At 44.2% G+C, this 20,241-nt stretch overlaps 1 protein-coding gene across 1 annotated transcript in view; it reads left to right on the plus strand.

Moving 5' to 3' along the window:
- The first annotated feature begins 5,564 nt into the window (after positions 1-5,564).
- The window catches only part of SLC9A4 (solute carrier family 9 member A4), a 50,221-nt gene continuing 35,544 nt past the window's right edge, over positions 5,565-20,241 (plus strand). The window contains exons 1-2 of the mRNA XM_037806963.1: positions 5,565-6,274; positions 11,231-11,694. Of these exons, the coding sequence (XP_037662891.1) occupies positions 6,004-6,274; positions 11,231-11,694 (735 nt within the window). The 5' untranslated portion in view covers positions 5,565-6,003. The remainder of the gene's footprint in view (positions 6,275-11,230; positions 11,695-20,241) is intronic.

Genomic DNA, 20,241 nt, shown 5'->3' on the forward strand with positions numbered 1-20,241 from the left:
GTGATGGGACATTTCCCTGCAGAGGGCACTACCCTCAATTAGTCTAGTGAGTGTGGACCAGATATGGTTGCTTAAATTATAAGAGATCCACTGGGAGAGGAACTCAGACAGTTCCTTCTTCACTACTGGACGCCATGTGTGGATGGGTTTCCAAGAGCAGATGACAAGGACCTCAAAGGATACTTGGGAACTTGCACCAAAGAGGGGTCAGAGCAGGCCAAGTTTCTACTGTCTGTACAATTATCTGGATATTTAGATCAAAATCTTCAGGTAGTTCAGTAGCTTACTGCTGATTGGCAATTATTCCGGAATAATTGCTTTGTTTCTCTGCTTTAGAAGTGAAAAATGTTTTTCCACTCTTCATCATTCAAATCTCTCTTTATATATATAAATATACACAGATAAGTTTCTAGCACCTCATGATGCCCTGAGACCTCTGTCAAGAAATTAAGTTAACCATTAATTATCTTTTCATCTTATTCCCATGTAGATACACAAGAAAGAATTTGATTTCAACTCAACTGTGAGACTCCAACTATAAGTTTCCTCTTACCAATTGTCCTTGCTCTCACTAAATATCTGAGTCCTCTTGGTTTGAGTCAGATAGATCCTTACAACACAAAATTTGTTCTTTAAACCTCACATTACCTTCCTGAGACAATACTTTTTTCTTTATGTTATCCTCAAGACATATAATAGCAAATACTTCATATTTGTTGAATGAATGAAAGTCTGCTCATGACCAGTTCATCCTCCCTCCCCTTCTTAAAAAAAAAAAAATTTACATAGAGCTTCCTGTGGGTCAGGTACTCTTTTAAGTTCTCTATGAATATTAAGTCATTAATGCTAGGTATTAGATGACTTACTTATTGTCTTACATAGTATTAAATTACTTAATTATTAAATGACTACTCTTATGACTATTATTTTCCCCACTTTAGAGATGAGGAAAGCAAAGCACAGGAAGGTCAGGTAACTTGCCAAGGTCACACAGCCGGTAAATGGTAGAGCTGGAATCTGAGCCCAGGTCTCCAGGCTCTGTGGCACCCCATGAGGCTGGCTCATGAAGAAGCTGCCTCAAGATAGAGATTTTCCAGCAAGTCTTCTTCATATTGTCTCAGTTTTGATCCTAGAAGGAAATGAGTTTGCTGTGATGCTTTGAAGGCCTAGTTTAATGTTTTCCTTAACCATAGAATCAGAAAGTGGAAAAACTGAGGTGCTGGGGAAATCCTTCCATGTAACATAGATTTCAACACCTATTGATCAAGTGCAGCCCCCTTGGTGCCAGGCACCATGGAGTCAAGGGTAAACGTGGCAGCCCCTGCTTTTGAGGAGCTCACATCTGGTGGAAGGAAACATATTAACATGGTGGGATGAGCAGCACACCCCAAGAAGAACCCCTCCTCCAGAGTAGAAGGAATGAGAAGCTTCCACACTGAGCCATAAAGAACCAAAATGTGTTATTCTGATTAAGGTGGTGATTGGAGACAGAACTGAGCCATTCTATTCAAAGACAGCTGCTTGCACAATAGTCCAGATGTGAAAAAAGTGGCTAAAGCTTCTCCCAGGAACTGTAAGTAGTTTTTTAATTAATTGGAGCACCACATATGGGAAATGATAAGAAATGAGTCAGGAGATGTAATCAGGGGATAGACACTGCAGGTCACTTGCACTGTGCTAAGGATTTTGTCCTGAAGACCTATTAGGCGTCACTTAAGTAGTGGGATGAATTAACCAGAAAGGCATTTTTTTTTTTTTTTTTTTTACACTAGACCCAGTTTATGTGCCACAGACCTCACCCACTTGGCCCCATGTGCTTGGGTCTTGACTTCCTGTTCAAGGAGAGCTCTGGCTTCCATAACCTTTGTTTGATCAGCTAGTCCCATATTAGATTGGTCTTCTTGGAACTGATGTCCTTGAGCCAGTGCATAAGTAGCTATTGCTGGAATTCTAGCTTCTGAAACATTAGTGAATAGTCATCTTGAGAAGCTGGAACATCCCAGCTTCTCAATGTGCCTTGAGGTCTGCTGCCTCACCCAGGGATGAGGAGCTGCCTGTTGTCCCATGCAACTCAGCCTCCAGGGCTGGCCTGTGGGCCACTGTGTAGTAGGGGACTTCTGATTTGAAGTAATCTGTTTCCTCAGCTCTCAAGATCTTGCATTATTTTGTATGTAGTACTGCAATATACGGCATCTTCTCTAATGTCTCTTGCTCTGGCTGTGCCAACAGCTCCTGTAGGCTCAAGCCCTGCACAGTCTCAGCTTGGCTGTGGCTGCTCCTACCTCCTACCACTTCCAAGCTAAGATGAAGCACTGCAATGCAGGGCGTTTGATCTGATTTCTCATCAGCTGCCTAGAGGTGCCTGCTAATACAACCTGGAAATACAAGTGGTTTTCTTTACATTTATCCTACTTGTAGTTCTTTGGGTTTCTTGGAAAAGTAGATTAATGTTATTCACTAAAATGGGGAAGTCTTTGGACATTATTTCTTTGTCTACTTTCTTTCTCTCCTCTCCTTCAGGGATTCCAATTATACATATGTTGGTGCACTTAATAGTGTCCCACATTTCTTTGGAGTCTATTCATTTTTCTTCATTCTTTTTCTCTCTGTTCTTCAGATTGTATAATCTCTATTGATCTTTCTTTATGTTTGTTGATTCTTTGTTTTGCCAGCTCACATCTACTGTTGAGTCCCCATAGTGAATTTCGGTTACTCTACATTTTACCACCAGGATTTCCATTTGGTTCTTTTCCATAACATCTATCTCTTACTGATATTCTGTATTTGATGAGATGTTGTCATCATGTTTTCCTTTAATTTTTTCAGTATGCTTTCCTTTACTTCTTGAACATATTTATAATAGCTGCTTTGAAATCTTTGCTATGTCTGACACTGGGGTCTCTGGAATTGTGATGCCTGCTTCCTTTTTTGTGTATGGCTCACACTTTTCCAGTTCTTTGCATGTCTCATAATTTTTTGATGAAAACTGGACATAATAGATGAGATCTCTTGGTGCTGATTCCTCCTCCCTTCCCAACTCTGAGGCTTGTTGTTTGCTTGTTTATTTGCTTAAGGACTTGGATGGACTATTTCATTGGGGTCTGTGTCCCTTGAAGTGGGCAGCCTCTGATGCCACCCCTCCAGGGCACAGCCTTGGGCATGCTCAGAACCCCCCTTGCCTCTCCGCCTCCTACAGGAGTGACAGCCATTCTAGCAGGGTTCTCCTTGACTCTCTGTAACTGCTCTCCCTTCGAGCTAGTCTGTCTCTACTGATATCACACGAAGATATTAGTCTCCAGTAATTGTTAATTGATTTCTCTATTGTTTTTAACAATGCCTTTGGGCTATAAATTATTCCATAGTCTGATTCAATTAAAGTCAGGCCCCAAAGGGTAGTCTTTGAGGCCCATCTTTGGGACTTGCTCTAACCCAAGGGGGACTCTTCTTAACAGTCAACTTCCCTGGTTCTCTCTGTTAAGCTTCTAGCTGGTCTCTCCTTTTGCTTGTTGCTATGTTGGAGTTACCAGCTCCTCTTAGTTGTTCACCACCTAAATCTCCAGTTTGCAACAGACCATTAGGCTTGAACTTTCTCACACTCTGTTTCAAATAAAGTCAGTCCCTTTAAAGAAAGATATGGTGCAATATCCCACCTCCTTGGCAGAATCTCCATGCCACTGCTCCAGAGCTGGGGGCAGGAACAGTGACCCACTTCTCTTGGAGTGACCCTGCTTTATTAGCAGGTTGCTGGACAGGAGTGGTAGGCCATGGTCTCCTTGGCTTGTCTCTCCTTGTGTGGAACCTCCCTGCTATGAGCAAGCTGGACAACAGTGATCTTGGCCCAGTGCTCTTGGCTGGCTGAGCCTGGGGTAGGAGTGGGGGCTGGGTAGCCTTTCTTTATTTTCTAGGGAACCTGAATTTAGAAAGCATTTTAGAAAGAGTGTTCAGGCAGCTGTGTGAAAGTCCTAATGCATGGTTGGAAGTGATGCCAAAGGGTGACAAAGTTGGCAGAAAAACCTTGACTTGTGTGTTGGTCTGAAACTGTTATGGACCCCAGAAAAGCCATAATCTTTTAATCCAATCTTGTTTGGTGGAACTTTTGATTGAGTGTTTCCATGGAGATGTGATCCACTCAACTGTGGGTGAGAACTCTTTAATTAAATTATTTCCATGGAGGTGTGGACCCTGCCCATTCAGGGTGGGTCTTGATTAGTTCACTGGAGTACATAAGAGAATTCAAGAGCCAACACAGATGCTGATGCTTGGAGATATGGCCAGAAGGACATTTGGAGATGCTAAGCTAAGAAATGAAGCCCAGAGTTTGCCCCTGAGAAGCTAAGAGAGGTTCCCAACCATTTAGAGAGAAACATCCTGGGAGCAAGAAGCAAGTATGCACAGGAGCTGTGAGAAAGGAACTAAGACAAAAGCCCAGAGATGTTTTGGAGAAAGCTATTTTGAAACACAACCTGGGAGCCAAGGTCCAGCAGACACCAGTCACATGTCTTCCCAGCTGACAGAGGTGTCCTGGATGCCATTGGTCACCCTTCAGTGAAGGTATCCTCTTGTTGATGCCTTAATTTGGACACTTTTATGGCCTTCGGACTGTAAATTTGTAACCAAATAAACTCCCTTTATAAAAGCCAATCCATTTCTGGTGTTGTGCATAATGGCAGCTTCAGCAACTGGAACAATTTGGAAGACGAGTTAGTAGGTTGCTGCAGAATTCAAGTTTTTCTCCTACTATCCTCCTGACGTTGGCATCACATCTCTGATAATGTTTGTACTCTCAGTTATCTGTTGATTGAAAGGCTAAACATTGTCATATATTCACAACAATTTGGAATTTTAGATCAGGAAAAGAATACCTGGTATGGGCGCCATCTTCATTTTAGATAAGGGAGCTTTGAAAGGTGAGTGACCTGGCTAAGGTCACCCAGCCGGGTGCAGAAAAATTAGGAGTAGTGCCCGAGAATTTACCTCAAAATTCCTCCATAAAATCCCAGCTACGCTGCTGCTTCTCAGCAAACAGGTAACAAAGTTCTTTAAAACAGAAAATTTAGATGTGCCCAATTTAGAGTTTTTCAAAGCTGGGTTTTTAGATGTATTTAATGGAGTTCTTCTGTTCCTTTAAAAAAAAATTAGTGCTGTGAAAGTTTCTGGAGAGCTGGAACTTCATTCCTTCCATGAATTACTGCTCAGGTGTAGAGTCGTGTGCCGGACCAACGTTCTCCTCCATCCTGGTTGCCATCTCCTTCTCTCCCTCCCCGCCCCTTCTCCTTTTCTTATCTAGAGAGACCATGTGACACAGTTTGCCAGGCCAGCTGTGACTTGCACCTGTGATTCTGGCATGATTGTAGACAATTGTCCCTGTGCCCACCAAGGGTGTGCACCACCACTGCCCACTAGGTGTCAGCAGTGCCACCTCTGGAGAACACCCAGGGACAGCATTTAATTACAGAAGTCAAATCAGAGCAAATAATTAAGTGTACTTCAAGAGCTACCTGCTGCCTTGGCCATTCAAACCAGTGTGGGAGCAGGGGAGCCGCGAAGGAGCAGGTGCAGGGCAGCTAGCTCCTGCCTGGCTCTGACTGGGAGGAAACGCTTCCTCGCTGCATGTGAAGGACTCCGACGATGCCCGGAAGGCGTGCCATAGTGTTCTTTTGAAGTTTCAGCTGCAAGATGAAGCCAGTGTGCAGCAGAGCTAGGACTCAGCTTTGAATAAAGAGTCATTTTCCCCTTCATGAATTGCTCTTCGAATCATGATCAGATGGAGGTCATACAGGGCTTTAATAAGTCCGTGAAGGGCTGTGTTTGAGCCAGAAGATGAATTGACAGAACACAAAGATTTTGAAGATCAGAACACATCAACACCCAGAGCTCAATGACACACCGGGACTCTTCTCGGAGGGACCCATGGACTGTATGTGCTTACCTTTTACACAGGTGGATGTAGCTGCTTCCAGGAAGTCTCCTCCCTTCAGCTGCACACAAGAGTGGAGGTAGGGGATGGAAACCCACACCATGTTTTCTCAGATGTTCGTGGCTTTGGGTTCTTGGAATTGGCTGCTATTGCTAGCGATCCTTGAGAGTTTCACAGCATCTTCTGGTCTGACCATATCTGCAAATTCCCCTGCCCTGCCTGAGCCTAATGCCTGGTTTGCTGCTGTCAGCTCAGAGCCAGAGGAGAGGATATCAGTTTTTTCACTGGATTATGACTATGTACAAATTCCTTATGAGGTCACCCTCTGGATACTTCTAGCATCCCTTGCAAAAATAGGTAAGTCCCAAAATACCTGGTTGTGGGAGTTGTTTGCCACAAGAGGTAACATATGTGAAAATGCCTAATAGATGGTAGGCTAAATGGGTGTTTTAAGTATTACTGCTCTTACTTGAAAATTTGTGTTCCCTTGAGTCAAGAGAATGTCATAAAACTATTTAAAACTTCAGATTGTCCTTTGAAATTTGAGAGTATACTTCTGGATCCCAAGTTGTTTTAATTTCTTTCCATTTCAGGGTTACAACAATGTAACATTATCAGCAGGTAACAATCTCGCTGTGTTTTAAAAATATATAAAAAGTAAAGCATGTGGGTCTCAGAATGATGCAGGCTGAAAATCCCAGGTACCATGTAATGATTTTCCACTAAAACACTCATCCTTCATTCTTGGCCCTGTAGCTGTGGCTTCATCAATGGCTCCCATTGTTTATTCTTTAGAATTAGTGTGTGCTCCTTGCAAATTGACAGGAAGCGAGGAACAAGACAACCACAGGCAATTCTTACATCACTCAATGATGGGATTTGGGGTCATGTGAGATAATATCTATCTGTAAAATATTGGTTTACACCTGAGCCAAATGGAGAGTCAGTGGGGACACCTCTGGTTTCTTTTGTAAAATAATGTGAATCCAAGTTAATGGATTAAATTCTAATTGAGAGTTTTTTTGTGCCAAATAAACTAAAGTGACAGTTTATACTCTGTGACTATTTATCCTAAACTTCACCCCCTTGTCTCCTTATAAACAGCTTATTCCAAAGTGGAAAATGGATAAAACTTTCTCAATTATGACACATAACTCCTCCTTTGCTTTGGTTAAAAACTTTGTTAATTGAGTGGGTAGGTTGCTTTACTGAGATTGAATCTAGAAAACATTTTGAATCTCATTTATATTTTTTCTTTAGGGGATGTATAAAATATGAGTTGAACCATGGAAATCTGGCAGTTAGCTCCTTGGCGTCAGAACTATGGGCTTTGTTCACTCACCAAACACCTTCTCCACAGATACGGGGGGCCCTGGCGAGGTCGCTCGCTGTTTTTTATTCATTTTGAATTAGTAAAGCATGAACACTCAATGTCAGTTTGCAGAACTCTTGTGCTGTTTGTTAAATGATTACATTACATGAAAGGTCTCATGTTATTTCTAAGAAGTGCTGAAGTAAAAGAAAAAAAAATGGCTTTCCAAAAGGATAATATTCTCAGTTCAGAGGTTGGGGTCTAACACCTTTCAGGAACCACATAAATCCTGAGAACATTCGAGGTGAGCTTATGTTTGCCAAGAACTCAAGGATCTTGAGTTTTCTTTTGTAAGCAGTGCTAGAGGTTTTGTGTTTTCCCTCCCCTCCAACCCAGTTCATCTCCATAATAATTGGTGAAGTTGGTCTGAGAATCAGGAAACAAGATCTGCCACTAATGGGGGGGCTCGTCACTTTGTCTTTCAAAGCCTCAATTTGTCCATCTGTGAAATGATTCCTAAAAAGTATATAAGAATACCAGATATTGGGCTGGTAGTTTTATGTATGGTGTTTCATTTGCCAGAGACAAGAACAATAATAATAATAATGACATATAAAACTTTAACACTAGGGACTTATATATGGCTTTCTAGCTTCTATGTTATAAACCTGAATTAGGATATAATTAGTAATCATCATTATTCTCATTCTTATATTCAGTCATTCTATCAAGACACAGTCACGGAGCACAGATGCAGTGTGTGGGAATGATCACAGGGTCTCACCGCCAGGGACTTGAGTCTAACGGAGAAGACGGGTAAGCCTGGCGCTACCTGGTCTTCTGTCAGGAACACTGATGGAAAAATATCAAAACTCTCCCCCAACCTTGTGAAAACACCCATCTATGCATGTTGTAGATCAAAGATATTGTTACTGAACAAGGATAATATAGAGCCACCTTGGACTTTGTGGTTTATCCCTTATTCCACTTTTGGAACATTATGGAAGAATGTTCCTCAAATCACTGGTCCGAATGGAGTGTCAGGGCCATCTTCCAGCTTTCAGGTGGGACTTTGTTATTTATGGCCATTTAAGTTTCAGGTGTTGAAACTGTGGAATCTCTCAATGACTGACTCGATTGTCCATCATGAAAGGGGAAGAGTTTTAAAATGTGAAACAACTGATGTATTACCTTTGTCTTTCTAGAGTTTTCTACAGCATCCTACATAATAGGACAGTATATGCAGCATTTCCCCTTACAGAACCCTCCTGATGCTCTGCAGCCCCTTCCTGCTGTCACAGCTGTAGGATACAACTTGGCTTAAGGCAGGTGCAGGTTGAATCTGGTACAGGAAGCTCAATTCCTGGAAGCAGGGTGAACCTCGGGAGCTGCAGAGCCTGAGAAAATAACACCAGGGGGTCTTCCAAGTCGAGAAAAGTTAAACTTGATTACAATAAGCACTGAGAAGAAGACACCATCAGGAAAGGCGGAGAGCAGGACTCCAGGAGGCCTGAAACTGGCCTGCCGCCAGTGGGATGGGGGTGTGGGTGGGGACGGTGGGTGCTGCTTCCCCTCATGCTCCATCGTACGAACCTACTGCTGAAGGTGAACAGGGAAGTTCACAGCCGAGATCAGGGAAACATGCCAAGCCTAAAATTAGACTCTGAACCTAAACATTCCTAAAGGGACATTCGCTAGGTCCCCGTGGCCTGCGGGAGGAAGTCCTCCTTTCTTAGCCTCAAACTCATGGCCCTCCTTTATGTGGCTCGACATCATCCTCCAGCCCTCCTCCCACTACTTCCCAATTCAAAAGCTGCTCCAGCCAGGTGCAGTTCGTGCCAAAATTGGCTGGCTGGACCTCTCCTCCCCCTTGTCTTTTGCTCTTGGAGTTTACCCTGCCTAAAAAAGCTTCCATTCTGTTTTTCCACTTGATAAATTCTAGTTATTCTCCAAGAACCTGTTTAACTTCTACTTCCCATGTCAAAGCTTCTTGGAGCACTGTTTTATTTGTCTGTTTATTCATTTGTACACATTTAGATTCTTTCAGCAGATAGTTCAGCTGATGTGGACAAGGCATCTTGCTGAGCTCTTTGGGGGGATGGAAAGATATATATCGTTGTGCCTGAGTTTGAGGATTTTAGAGATTAGTAGGGGAGGAAAGTCATGCACACACACATAAGTGGTTGACAGGATCACTGCTGCTAGACAACAGGTACAGATAAAATATTAAGACAACCCAGAAGAAGGCCTTATTTCCTAGGGAGGTCGGGGAAAGCTAGGCCTCAAAGGGTGAGCAGAACCTGCACAAATTGAGGGCAAGTACAATGCAGGCCATGAAAACAGCATAAAAGGATAAGAAAGCTTGGTAAAAAGCGTTGGTAAAAAAGGCATTTGGTTGGCTACAGAGAGGGTGTGTGAAAGCAGTGCAGGGTGTGTGGGAGAACAACTGGGAGAGAGCCCTACAGTGACCCACTGGGCTCCAAGCTCTTACCACACTTGCTGGAACATTCAATAAGCACTTCCTTGTATGTTTGTGTGCAATATTGTTTTTGCCTTCTTATTTGGTCCTGTTTTATTTCTAATAATAGTGGGACTTGTAGTAACTATCTTTGGTTCTCCACCTCACAGTACTTTCCAGAGCAGGTGGTTTGGCCTTTGCTTAACAAATATCCTCAGTGTAGACCCCATGTGATCTTTTGTGTACCTTCAGAGTGTTAGCTGGGGAAGGAGGAAATCAGATATGCAGAATGTAGAAAACTCATTCTGGCAGCGGTGTTGGAATGGACTTGGGGGTCGAGGGTGAAACTGGAGATCTGGAGGATAAAGCAGTAATTGTGACAAGCAAGGGGGGGTCCTAATGGTAGTGGCCATAGAAATGAAGAGGAGGGGATGGACCTCAGGGGCAGCTAATCTGAAATGGACGAAAGGGACAAAAGTGATGGAGCAGGACTGGCTTTCCTCTGAGTGCTGACTGGATGGCAATGTCCTTGGTTAAATAAGGAAAACAAAATGAACGACTTTTGTCTATTGGTTTGGTAGAGAGGGGAATAGAATAAGGTGAGTTTGGAATGAGCTGAGTTCACGTGTCTGTCTTAGTGTGCCAGGGCTACTGTGACAAATACCCACAATGGGTTGGCTTAAACAATGAGAATTTCTTGTCTTATGGGTCAGAGGCCAGAAGTCCCAAATCAAGACGTGGGCAAAGCCATGCTTTCGCTCTGAGTCTGGAGTGTCCTGGTGATGGCCTGCCACAATTCTTGGGGTTCCTCAGCTTGCATCTCTGCTTCCCATCACTTGGCGAGCTGTCTCCCCTTGTGTCTGCTCTTCTGGTTTCTGCTGACCTCTGGCTTCTTCCTGTGTCCTTCTCTAGCTTCTCTTTATAAGACCTCCATGAACACAGGGTAAGGCCCACCCTGAGTCAGCTGGGCCACACCTAAATAGATCTAAAAAGATCCTATTCACAAAGGAGTCCACAACTTTACTGACAACACGTCTTCAAGGGGCCTTTCTTACAAATGGTCTCACACCCACAGGAAGGTGGATTAAGATTAAGAGCCTGTCTTTTGTTGGGGTGCAGGATTCCGTCCACCACAGTGTCTGTAGTAGATTCTGCAGGAGCTTGAAAGGTTGCTTTTGGCAGGAGTACAGAAGAGTTTTTTCCATGTCTCTCCTTTTCCCTCATGTGCCTTCTCAGATCCCTGTAAGATCAGAAAAGTAGGAAGGAGGCAGGGGCAGGGGACGGTGGGCTGAGAACAGCTCTGTGACCTGTGCTGGGCTCTGCCTGCGACGTCCTTGGTCTCGGTTAAAGCTCACACAGCATTGCCAGGTGGGCACAATTCGTACCTGCTGCCGATGGGGTGCTGCAGCTCGGAGAGGCTGGCCAGTGGCCAGAGCCCCCTCTCCTTGGCTTTGAAATACCTCTTGCATGCCCACCTCCTGGCGTTAGTGTCCAGCACCATTTTCCTGGCAGACGTCTTAACGAGGTTCTCTGCTCTTCCCAGGCTTCCATCTTTACCACAGGCTGCCGGGCCTCATGCCGGAAAGCTGCCTCCTCATCACCGTCGGGGCTCTGGTGGGAGGCATCATCTTTGGCACCGACCACAAGTCTCCTCCTGTCATGAGCTCAAGCATCTACTTCCTGTATCTCCTCCCGCCCATCGTCCTGGAGGGTGGTTACTTCATGCCCACCCGGCCCTTCTTTGAGAACATCGGCTCCATCCTCTGGTGGGCAGTGCTGGGGGCCCTGATCAACGCCTTCGGCATTGGCCTCTCCCTCTACCTCATCTGCCAGATCCAGGCCTTCGGCCTCAGCGACGTCAACCTGCTGCAGAACCTGCTGTTTGGCAGCCTCATCTCAGCCGTGGACCCTGTGGCCGTGTTGGCCGTGTTTGAGGAGGCCCGTGTGAACGAGCCGCTCTACATGATGATCTTCGGGGAGGCCCTTCTCAACGACGGGATTAGTGTGGTGAGCTGCCCATGCCGTGCCCCCTAGGGAGATGAGGGCTCAGGGGTGGTGGGACAGGGGTGGACTTTGGTCAGTGGTGTGTGGCCCAACTTCTGAGTTCCTTCCTTACTGTCCATACTGTGTACCAAATTGTTCACTAGCGCTGCTAGTCATTTGCCAGCCGACCAGCTTCTTTAAAGAGGGGGAAAAAGAGAAAAGAATGTAATTCTTTAGTCAAATTCAAATTCACACTTAGCAAGTAGAAACTGTTGCCAAGGGCTCTTCTAGGTTTCCACGTGACAAAAAGCAATAGCTTATATTTTATTTTCTTTCGTTCATCTGACCTCACCCCCATTCCCTTTATATGTCTTATTTTATTTAACATGCTGCATGAGATGAAGTGAAATGACAGTCAAGGGTAGGGGGAGAAAAGACAGAGTTTTTGCACAAAAGTGTAGCTTGTCTGTCAGTCTCAACTGCATGACTCGTGCAGAAAATGTGAGTGAGGCATTTTTGCCCAGGAGTCTTTGCAGAGAAGCCAAGAAGTTCCTACAGGCCAGATCAACACAGAGCAAGAAGCACAGAAGGGGCCTGGAGGAGGCGGTTACTGGAATGTATTCAGGACAAGCCAGTGATTGAACTCAGCTTCATCAGATTTCTACAAACTCTTCACCACTTGGTATCTCTCAATTAATTTCACATAATATAAAGAATGCTAGAATGCATTTTCATGGTAAAAAGACAAAAGCACAAATTAAATGGCATGCAACACAAAAATCTCCACTTCCCGTCTCACCCTCTCCCCAAGGGGCAGCCACTAGAGAATCAGGTTGGTGTTTGCTCTGCCAGTCCTCGTGGTATACATGCACACATCTGTCCAGATGCAGATGTTTTACATAAACATCATGAGAGTACATCTATTGCTTGGATGTGAGAAGTCTTGGGGTTCTTTCTATCCCTTTTCAGCTGTTGCTTAGTATTTCACAGATGGGGTTTGCCAGAATTTATTTAACTATTTCCTGACTGATGGTTGCTCAGGTTGTTTCTAAGTCTTCACTCTTATGGCACGCTCATGCTTCTACATTTGCATCATTTCCCTTTTTTCAATCTGTGAGTATTTTCATGGGATCCACTCCTGGAAGTGAGATGTCTAGGTTCAAAAATACATACATGTTCAGTTGTGAAAGATGCTGCCAAGGAATCTGTATTCTACCTAGCACCTCAGATGACTGCTAACGTTGGAGAACTACTGGGTGATTGCATTTGGTGGAGAGAGGCTGCTGCATCTTTATCAGAAACGGTGCCCACCTGGAAGAAGAACCACACGCCTCTTCCCGGGGCTAAGTCATTCTCTGAGCTCCCCTTTGCCTCACTTCTGCTACCGAACAGCCCCCCGCTTTTTTAATTAATTTCAGTTTTATTGAGATATATACAGATACCATACAATCATCCATGGTGTACAATCAACTGTTCACAGTACCATCATAGAGTTATGCATGCATCACTCCAATCTATTTTTGAACATTTTCCTTATGCCAGAAAGAATAATAATAATAATAAATAAATAAAAGTAAAAAAGAACACCCAAATCATTCCCCCCATCCCATCCTATTTTTCATTTAGTTTTTGTCCCCATTTTTCTACTCATTCATCCATACACTGGATAAAGGCAGTATGATTCGCAGGGTTTCACAATCACACTGTCACCCCTTGTAAGCTACATTGTTATACAATCGTCTTCAAGAGTCAAGACTACTGGGTTGCAGTTTGATAGTTTCAGGTATTTACTTCTAGCTATTCCAATGCATTAAAACCTAAAAAGGGTTATCTATATAGTGCGTAAGGATGCCCACCAGAGTGATCTCTTGACTCCATTTGAAATCTCTCAGCCACTGAAACTTTATTTCATCTCATTTCACATCCCCCTTTTGGTCAAGATGTTCTCAATCTCATGATGCCAGGTCCAGATTCATCCCCAGAAGTCATATCCTGCACCGAACAACCCCTTCTTTTGACTCACCTTTTCTTTCTTTAGATTCTTTCATACTGTTGGTTTTATTATAATCGTGTTAGTGCTCTTGGCTGGGAACCCACACCATCTCTTAAGGTAGCCTCTCTGGGCAACTGTGCATTAACTTCATCATTCGTCTCCCAGAGATAATCTTATTCATTCATATTCAAGTTCTTTGGGATCACCCTACTTGTGGTTACCCCAGTACTGACAATGCCATCGAGGATGTTGATCTGTGATGACATGAGGGCTCCCTCCTGGAAGCCCATTCTCAGGTGATCATGCAGCCTTTCCTTCATACATTCTTAGAGAAGACTAGAAATGACTTCCTAAAAGCCACCTCTTTCCCTTCCACAGAACACATTTCTTCATTGGCATCTCCATGGTATTCTGGCCTAGAAGTAAACAAAAGTCCTGGCCTAGAAATAGAGCCTTTATTTATTACCAGTGAAACATTTGACTCTGCAGCCTTTTGTGCTGCCTCTGACATCGAGAGTCTGACCTCACCCTGAGCTTTCTCCAGGTTTCCTATCTAGAGCCAATCTCGGCTTGGTTTCTGGTTGGGGTTTCTTTGCTAGCAACTTTTGTTTGATTTTCCCAAAGTTTGATTTCATCCGCTTGGACATTTTTTGAGAATGATAGCTTCAAAATAAAATTAGAATTTTCTAGTGGCCAGAGTAACTGGTGACGGCAGTGCCGTGACCTCAGGCCTCAGAGCTGCTGTTGAGTTGGCTCCAGCAGGTCACCCCACGTCACTCTCGGGTCACGCTGGGGCCAGGCCACGGCCCAGTGGGCATTAGGTGTGTGCTGGGGCACTTCCGTGTCCCCAAGTGCAACCCGAGAGCCTTCAGGGCCAGATTTAGAAAGCAGCTTAAGAGCAACTGGTACTTTATCCCGTCTGTTGTACCTTGAGTGCCAGGGCCTTGAACCAACCCTTTCATTGAGGGAAGTGCCCTTCCTGAGCGCAAGTCGCCAAGCTCACTCTCCCAGCAGAGAGCTTGTGGTCTGACATGTGTGGGCTACATGTGACAACTCTACAGATCTTTATCCGCCCAAGATCTTCCTTCTGACTAAAGAGAAGGAGCTGCCCCAGAACTATGAAATTGTCAATGAATCCGATTCTCCAGGTGTCAGGTTCCTCATACTGTTCCCTCTTGCCAAACATTTTAGGTTCTGACTTGTCACACTCCTGGGGTGGGCAGAGGAGCAGAGACAAACCCAAATCACTTTAAAATGGCCCCCGCTGTCCTCAGTTGAAGCTAATAGCCAAAATCACAGCGGGAAGCAAGGGACAGCTACTATATTCAGGCCCTAAGGGGAGCCTTTCATAGTTGTTATTTAATTAAATCCTTTAATCTTACTAAGATGTGTAAATTGCTATCTCATTCCACAGATGAAGAAACTAAGGCAAAGGAGGTTAGCAAGAGCCTTGCTGATGACATGGACACTCAGGGGCTGTCTCATTACAAATCTCATTCCTTTTCTTCTTACCTTTTGAATTCACAACTCATATCGGTGGGAGGGAAAGAAGTGGACACCAAATGTTCTCAGTGAGGAGACTGGTGCTCATTGGGCTTGTGAACAGTTAGTGGTGAGGCTGAATTTCTTTCTCCACAACAGAATTCTCTGGCTCTGCCAATCCCAGTGTGTGCTCCAGGCTGGTGCAGACCCTCTCTGAGCAACATCTTTCTATAACGTGGGGTTAATGACATGACTGACCTCAGAGGGTCACCGGAGCATTCATACACAGCCCCTGGTGAAGCGAGGGCCCAGCATGGAGTGAGTGCTCAGTAAATGTCAGCTGCTGTCTTCATATCGGAACCAGTTCATAGACACTGGGTGCTGGTTGGGTCTTTCTTAGTAGGCAGCTGATTTTAAATACAGCTGTCCTAGTTTGCTAATGCTGCTGAAATGCAAAACACCAGAGATGGATTGGCTTTTATAAAGAGGGTTTATTTGGTTACAAAGTTACAGTCTTAAGGCCATAAAGTGTCCAAGGTAAGTCATCAACAATCGGGCACCTTCGCTGGAGGATGGCCAATGGTGTCCGGAAAACCTCTGTTAGCTGGGAAGGCACGTGGCTGGAGTCTGCTCCAAAGTTCTGGTTTCAAAATGGCTTTCTCCCAGGACATTCCTCTCTAGGCTGCAGTTCCTCAAAAATGTCACTCTTAGTTTCTCTTGGGGTGTTTTGTCCTCTCTTAGCTTCTCCGGAACAAGAGTCTGCTTTCAACAGCCGTCTTCAAACTGTCTCTCATCTGCAGCTCCTGTGCTTTCTTCAAAGTGTCCCTCTTGGCTGTAGCTCCTCTTCAAAATGTCACTCTCAGCTGCACTGAGTTCCTTCAGTTTGTCAGCTCATTTATATGGCTCCAGTGATAGAATTTAGACCCACCCTCAATGGGTGGGGTAACACCTCCATGGAAATGATCCAATCAGAGTCATCACCCACAGTTGGGTGGGGTGCATTGCCATGCAAACAACCTAATCTAAGTGTTCCAACTTAATCCCCACCAATATGTCTGCCCCACAAGATTGCATCAAAGAATATGGCTTTTTCTGGGGGACATAATACATTCAAACTGGCACAATGGCATTCTTATATTCTTGTGCTGCCCTGATTTTTCTGGATCAACTTGCTGGATAAGCAGCAAGAGGATGCTGCAGGGATTTCCATTGTCCCCCATCTCCCCTTATCCTCCAGCTCACCTGTGAGGTCCAAAGGGCCAGGATGGGGCTCCCGGCTGGGTAGCCCGGCTCCAGGATGTCTCTGGTCCTCACGGCTACTCCCTGCTGCACCTTCACAGCCTCTCCCGTGCTCCCCTCCCACCTGCTTTTCCTCTGTTTCCTCTCGTGCCCTGTAGTGACCCTGTATGTCATCCTGGTGTGAAGGAGAATGTGCAAGGGGTGGGGGGGACTAACCCTGCCAAGCCCTGACCTTGGGCCAGGCCTAGTGCTGGGTGCTCTGTGCACCTTCCTTATCTGAACTGCTCACCACCTAGGGAGGTGGGGGTTGTTTTCCTGCTTTGTGAAGGGTCAGGACGGAGGGTGGTCAAGCACGGAGACTTCCTGGGCCCAGGCTGTCTGGGCTCAAATCTCAGCCCTGTCTTCATAGCTCAAACCTGGGTTCCTTCTTGGTCCTCTGGGCCTCTCAGCTGAGTTCCCAGATTTCCATGTGCCTATGTTTCTTCATTGTTATTTTTAATATAAACAGCTAAACTCACAGAGAAGTATCTTATTTATTTATTGAATGTAATTTATTTGATGAGATCCAATATCCAAAAGGTACAGTGAACAATATAGTTGTTTTCGTTTCCTAGCTGCTAAAACAAATACCATACAATTTGTTGGCTTCCTGTTTGGAGGCTAGACATCAAAAATCAAGGCATCAAGAAGGCAATTCTTTCTCCTCAAAGACTGTGGCATTCTGGGACTGGCCACCGGGGATCCTCGGTCACTGGATTTGCTGTCACATGGCAATGCATGTGGCCACAATTTCTGCCTTCTCTTCCAGATTCTGTTCCAGTAGCAGCTTCTGGCTGCTCCTTGTGGCTTCTCTCTCTGACCTTCACTCTGCTTATAGAGGATTCCGGTAACCCAGATTAAAGCCCAGCCTGGTTTGGTTTGGTGGCACCTTAACTGGAGCATCTTCAAGAGATCTCATTTACCGTGGCTGCTCACCTGGCACCAGGGATTAGGCCCAGTCTGTGGGGGACGTGCTTGAAGCCCAACCATAGTGACGTCCTCCCGTGGCTGTACCCCACCTGCAATACCCATCTGCCAAGTTAGTCAATAGTAAGAGACATTTCGGAGCAGAGACTTTTTACCTTTCATTCAATTTACTATTTACCCCTCTATTCATTAGGCACTTTTTGTTGCTTAGCAAACTGTGCCAGTTTGAATGTATTATGTCCCCCAGAAAAAGCCATATTCTTTGATACAATCCTGTGGGGCAGACATAATAGTGGGGATTAAGTTGGAACATTTGGATTAGGTTGTTTGCATGGAGATGCGCCCCACCCAACTGTAGATGATAACTGATGGGATATTTCCATGGAGGCGTGGTCCCACCCATTCAGGGTGGGCCCTGATCAGTGGAGCCATATAAACGTGCTGACTCAAAGAGAAGGAACTGAGTGCAGCTGTGAGTGATGTTTTGAAGAGGAGCAAGCTTGCTAGAGAGGAATGTCCTGGGAGAAAGCCATTTTGAAACCAGAACTTTGGAGCAGACGCCAGCCATGTGCCTTCCCAGCTAACAGAGGTTTTCTGGACGCCATTGGCCATCCTCCAGTGAAGGTACCCGATTACTGATGTGTTACCTTGGACACTTTATGGCCTTAAGACTGTAACTGTGTAGCCAAATAAACCCCCCTTTTATAAAAGCCAATCCATCTCTGGTGTTTTGCATTCTGCAGCATTAGCAAACTAAAACACAAACAAAACTTAATCCTAAATTTCTTGATCCTCATTTTGGAATTTTGTCTGTGGTAATCCGTGAGTCACTCCTCACCACCCAGGAGCAGCCTTTGGTTCTTATTAATAGAATATCAGCATGGGATAGAACTGAGGGATCACGAAATCCAACCCCTTTATTTTATAGGTGAAAAAAACTGAAGTTCAGTCATGTCTGGTTGAGCCAGATGTCCCCTGACTCCTGATCATTCATTCATTTGTCAAAAAATATTATTGAACAACTATTGGTTGTCAGACTTCTCTTTCCACTATGTGAGTTATCTTCTTCTCGGAAGAAGCAAATTATCAAACTAGTCTTCAGTGAACATAAATCAACTGGTCATAACCAATGTTGTTTACTCCTATCTTTACAACTGTTTTGAGGTTAAATAATCTTTAAATTCCTTTTCCTAACATACAGGATACAGGGATCTATAGATGGTGAAGGATAGTCCTGTGTGCATTTGGCCAAGGTGGTGGGGGGAGTGAGGGAGAGGAAAGACCTCAGTTGACTCAGGGATGTCAGGCTACAGCAATACCTTGACTTCTCTATGAGTGAGCAGCAGGTTTCGATGAGACTGGGGGGGTTATGATTAGGTTAGTTTTGACCTGCTGAGTTTGATATATCTACAGGCCATTGGGAAAGAGTTTTCAATAATTTAAGAAATAGGTGTCTAGAACCTGAGGGAGAGATCGAATGGTGCTATATATTTGGGAGTAATTGGCAAGTAGGTTGTAATTGCAACTATGAAATATGGCAATTCTCCACTCTACCTTTCCTCAACCTAAGAATTTTCAAAATTTTAAATTTTAAATAAAAAAGGAGCTCCTTAAAGAAACTTCTTTGCTGTGCCTTGGTCAATAAAATCCTGTCACTCACACTTCTCTGGCCTCTTTATTAAACTTTCTGACATCACTCAATTCATCCTCCTGGCCTTTACTCTCTGAAATTATAAGCAAGGAATGTTCAGGTATACCAACCCTCTGGGAGTTGGTAAACCCCATGTTTAGATCTTCTGTAATGGGTAGCAGGTCTTTTTTGTTCTTCTTTTAGGAGTGAGGTAAAAGAGAGATTCATCCATTCTGACTTTTGCTTCATTATGCAGTGCTAGATAACTGCTGGTCTTCTTGCTTGGTTTTCTTTGGCAGTCAGAGCAAGTGGTTGTCAAGAAACTGCCCTAATAGAAAATTACCTGGATTCTATATTACAGAACATGCCCCTTAAAACAGAATAAAAATTTAACTCTATTCTTTATTTAATTTCTTGTGTAAGGTTGATGAGCACAGTTCTTTAAGGTACTCTGTGTACCTTTCCAGTATTTGACTCGGTAAAGATCACTTCTGCTGTACTCTGTTGTGACTCTGATCTCCCAATGCTTTTTACAGGAGTGCAGGGTCAGTAAATAGTCTAGGCTTCTGTCCATGAGGAACTAAGTTTATGGCTCAAATATGGAGTATTAATTACAAAGATACACAAGCACACACAGAAGATGTAGATCCCACAGGAATCCAGGAATAGGAGCACTTCATAATAGGGTTCACAAAGACTGTGAGGAGGACCAAGATGGCTTTAAGGATTTCAGAAGCGAGAGTTAATGGGTCTTCACTTACCATCAGGATTAACTAGGTTACACTGTGGCAATAAACATCCCTCCAAATTTCAGTGGCTCAAAAAATGAAGATTTATTTCTTATTTACCCTATGTATATTTTACTGGTCATCAGGGTTCTGTACTCATGATGATTACACAGGGTCCTGGGCTTATTGAGCAGCCACCATATTGAACTTTGTTGGTGCTGGACCAGAGGAAAAGAAATTTCTGAAGGGTGTCACCTCAGAAAGCAAATGCCCCATCCCAGAAATGACATACAGCATTTCTGCTCAAAACTCAATGGTCAGAGGTAGTCACATAGTAACAACCAAGGTCAAAGAGGCTGAAAGTGCAATTCTACCAAATGTCTATAAGGGGGAGATATATTGGGTATACAGTAGTAATTCAGATCCCTCCAAGGGTGCAACTGGGTCACTTGCTTAGACTCTGCTACATTTAAATGGATCTTTTCATTTCTATCCCTATTCTAATTGGCTAACACATTATCTACTCAATTATC

This window comes from Choloepus didactylus, chromosome 17 (assembly GCF_015220235.1).
Source record: "Choloepus didactylus isolate mChoDid1 chromosome 17, mChoDid1.pri, whole genome shotgun sequence".
In the NCBI taxonomy this organism is placed as follows: domain Eukaryota; kingdom Metazoa; phylum Chordata; class Mammalia; order Pilosa; family Megalonychidae; genus Choloepus; species Choloepus didactylus.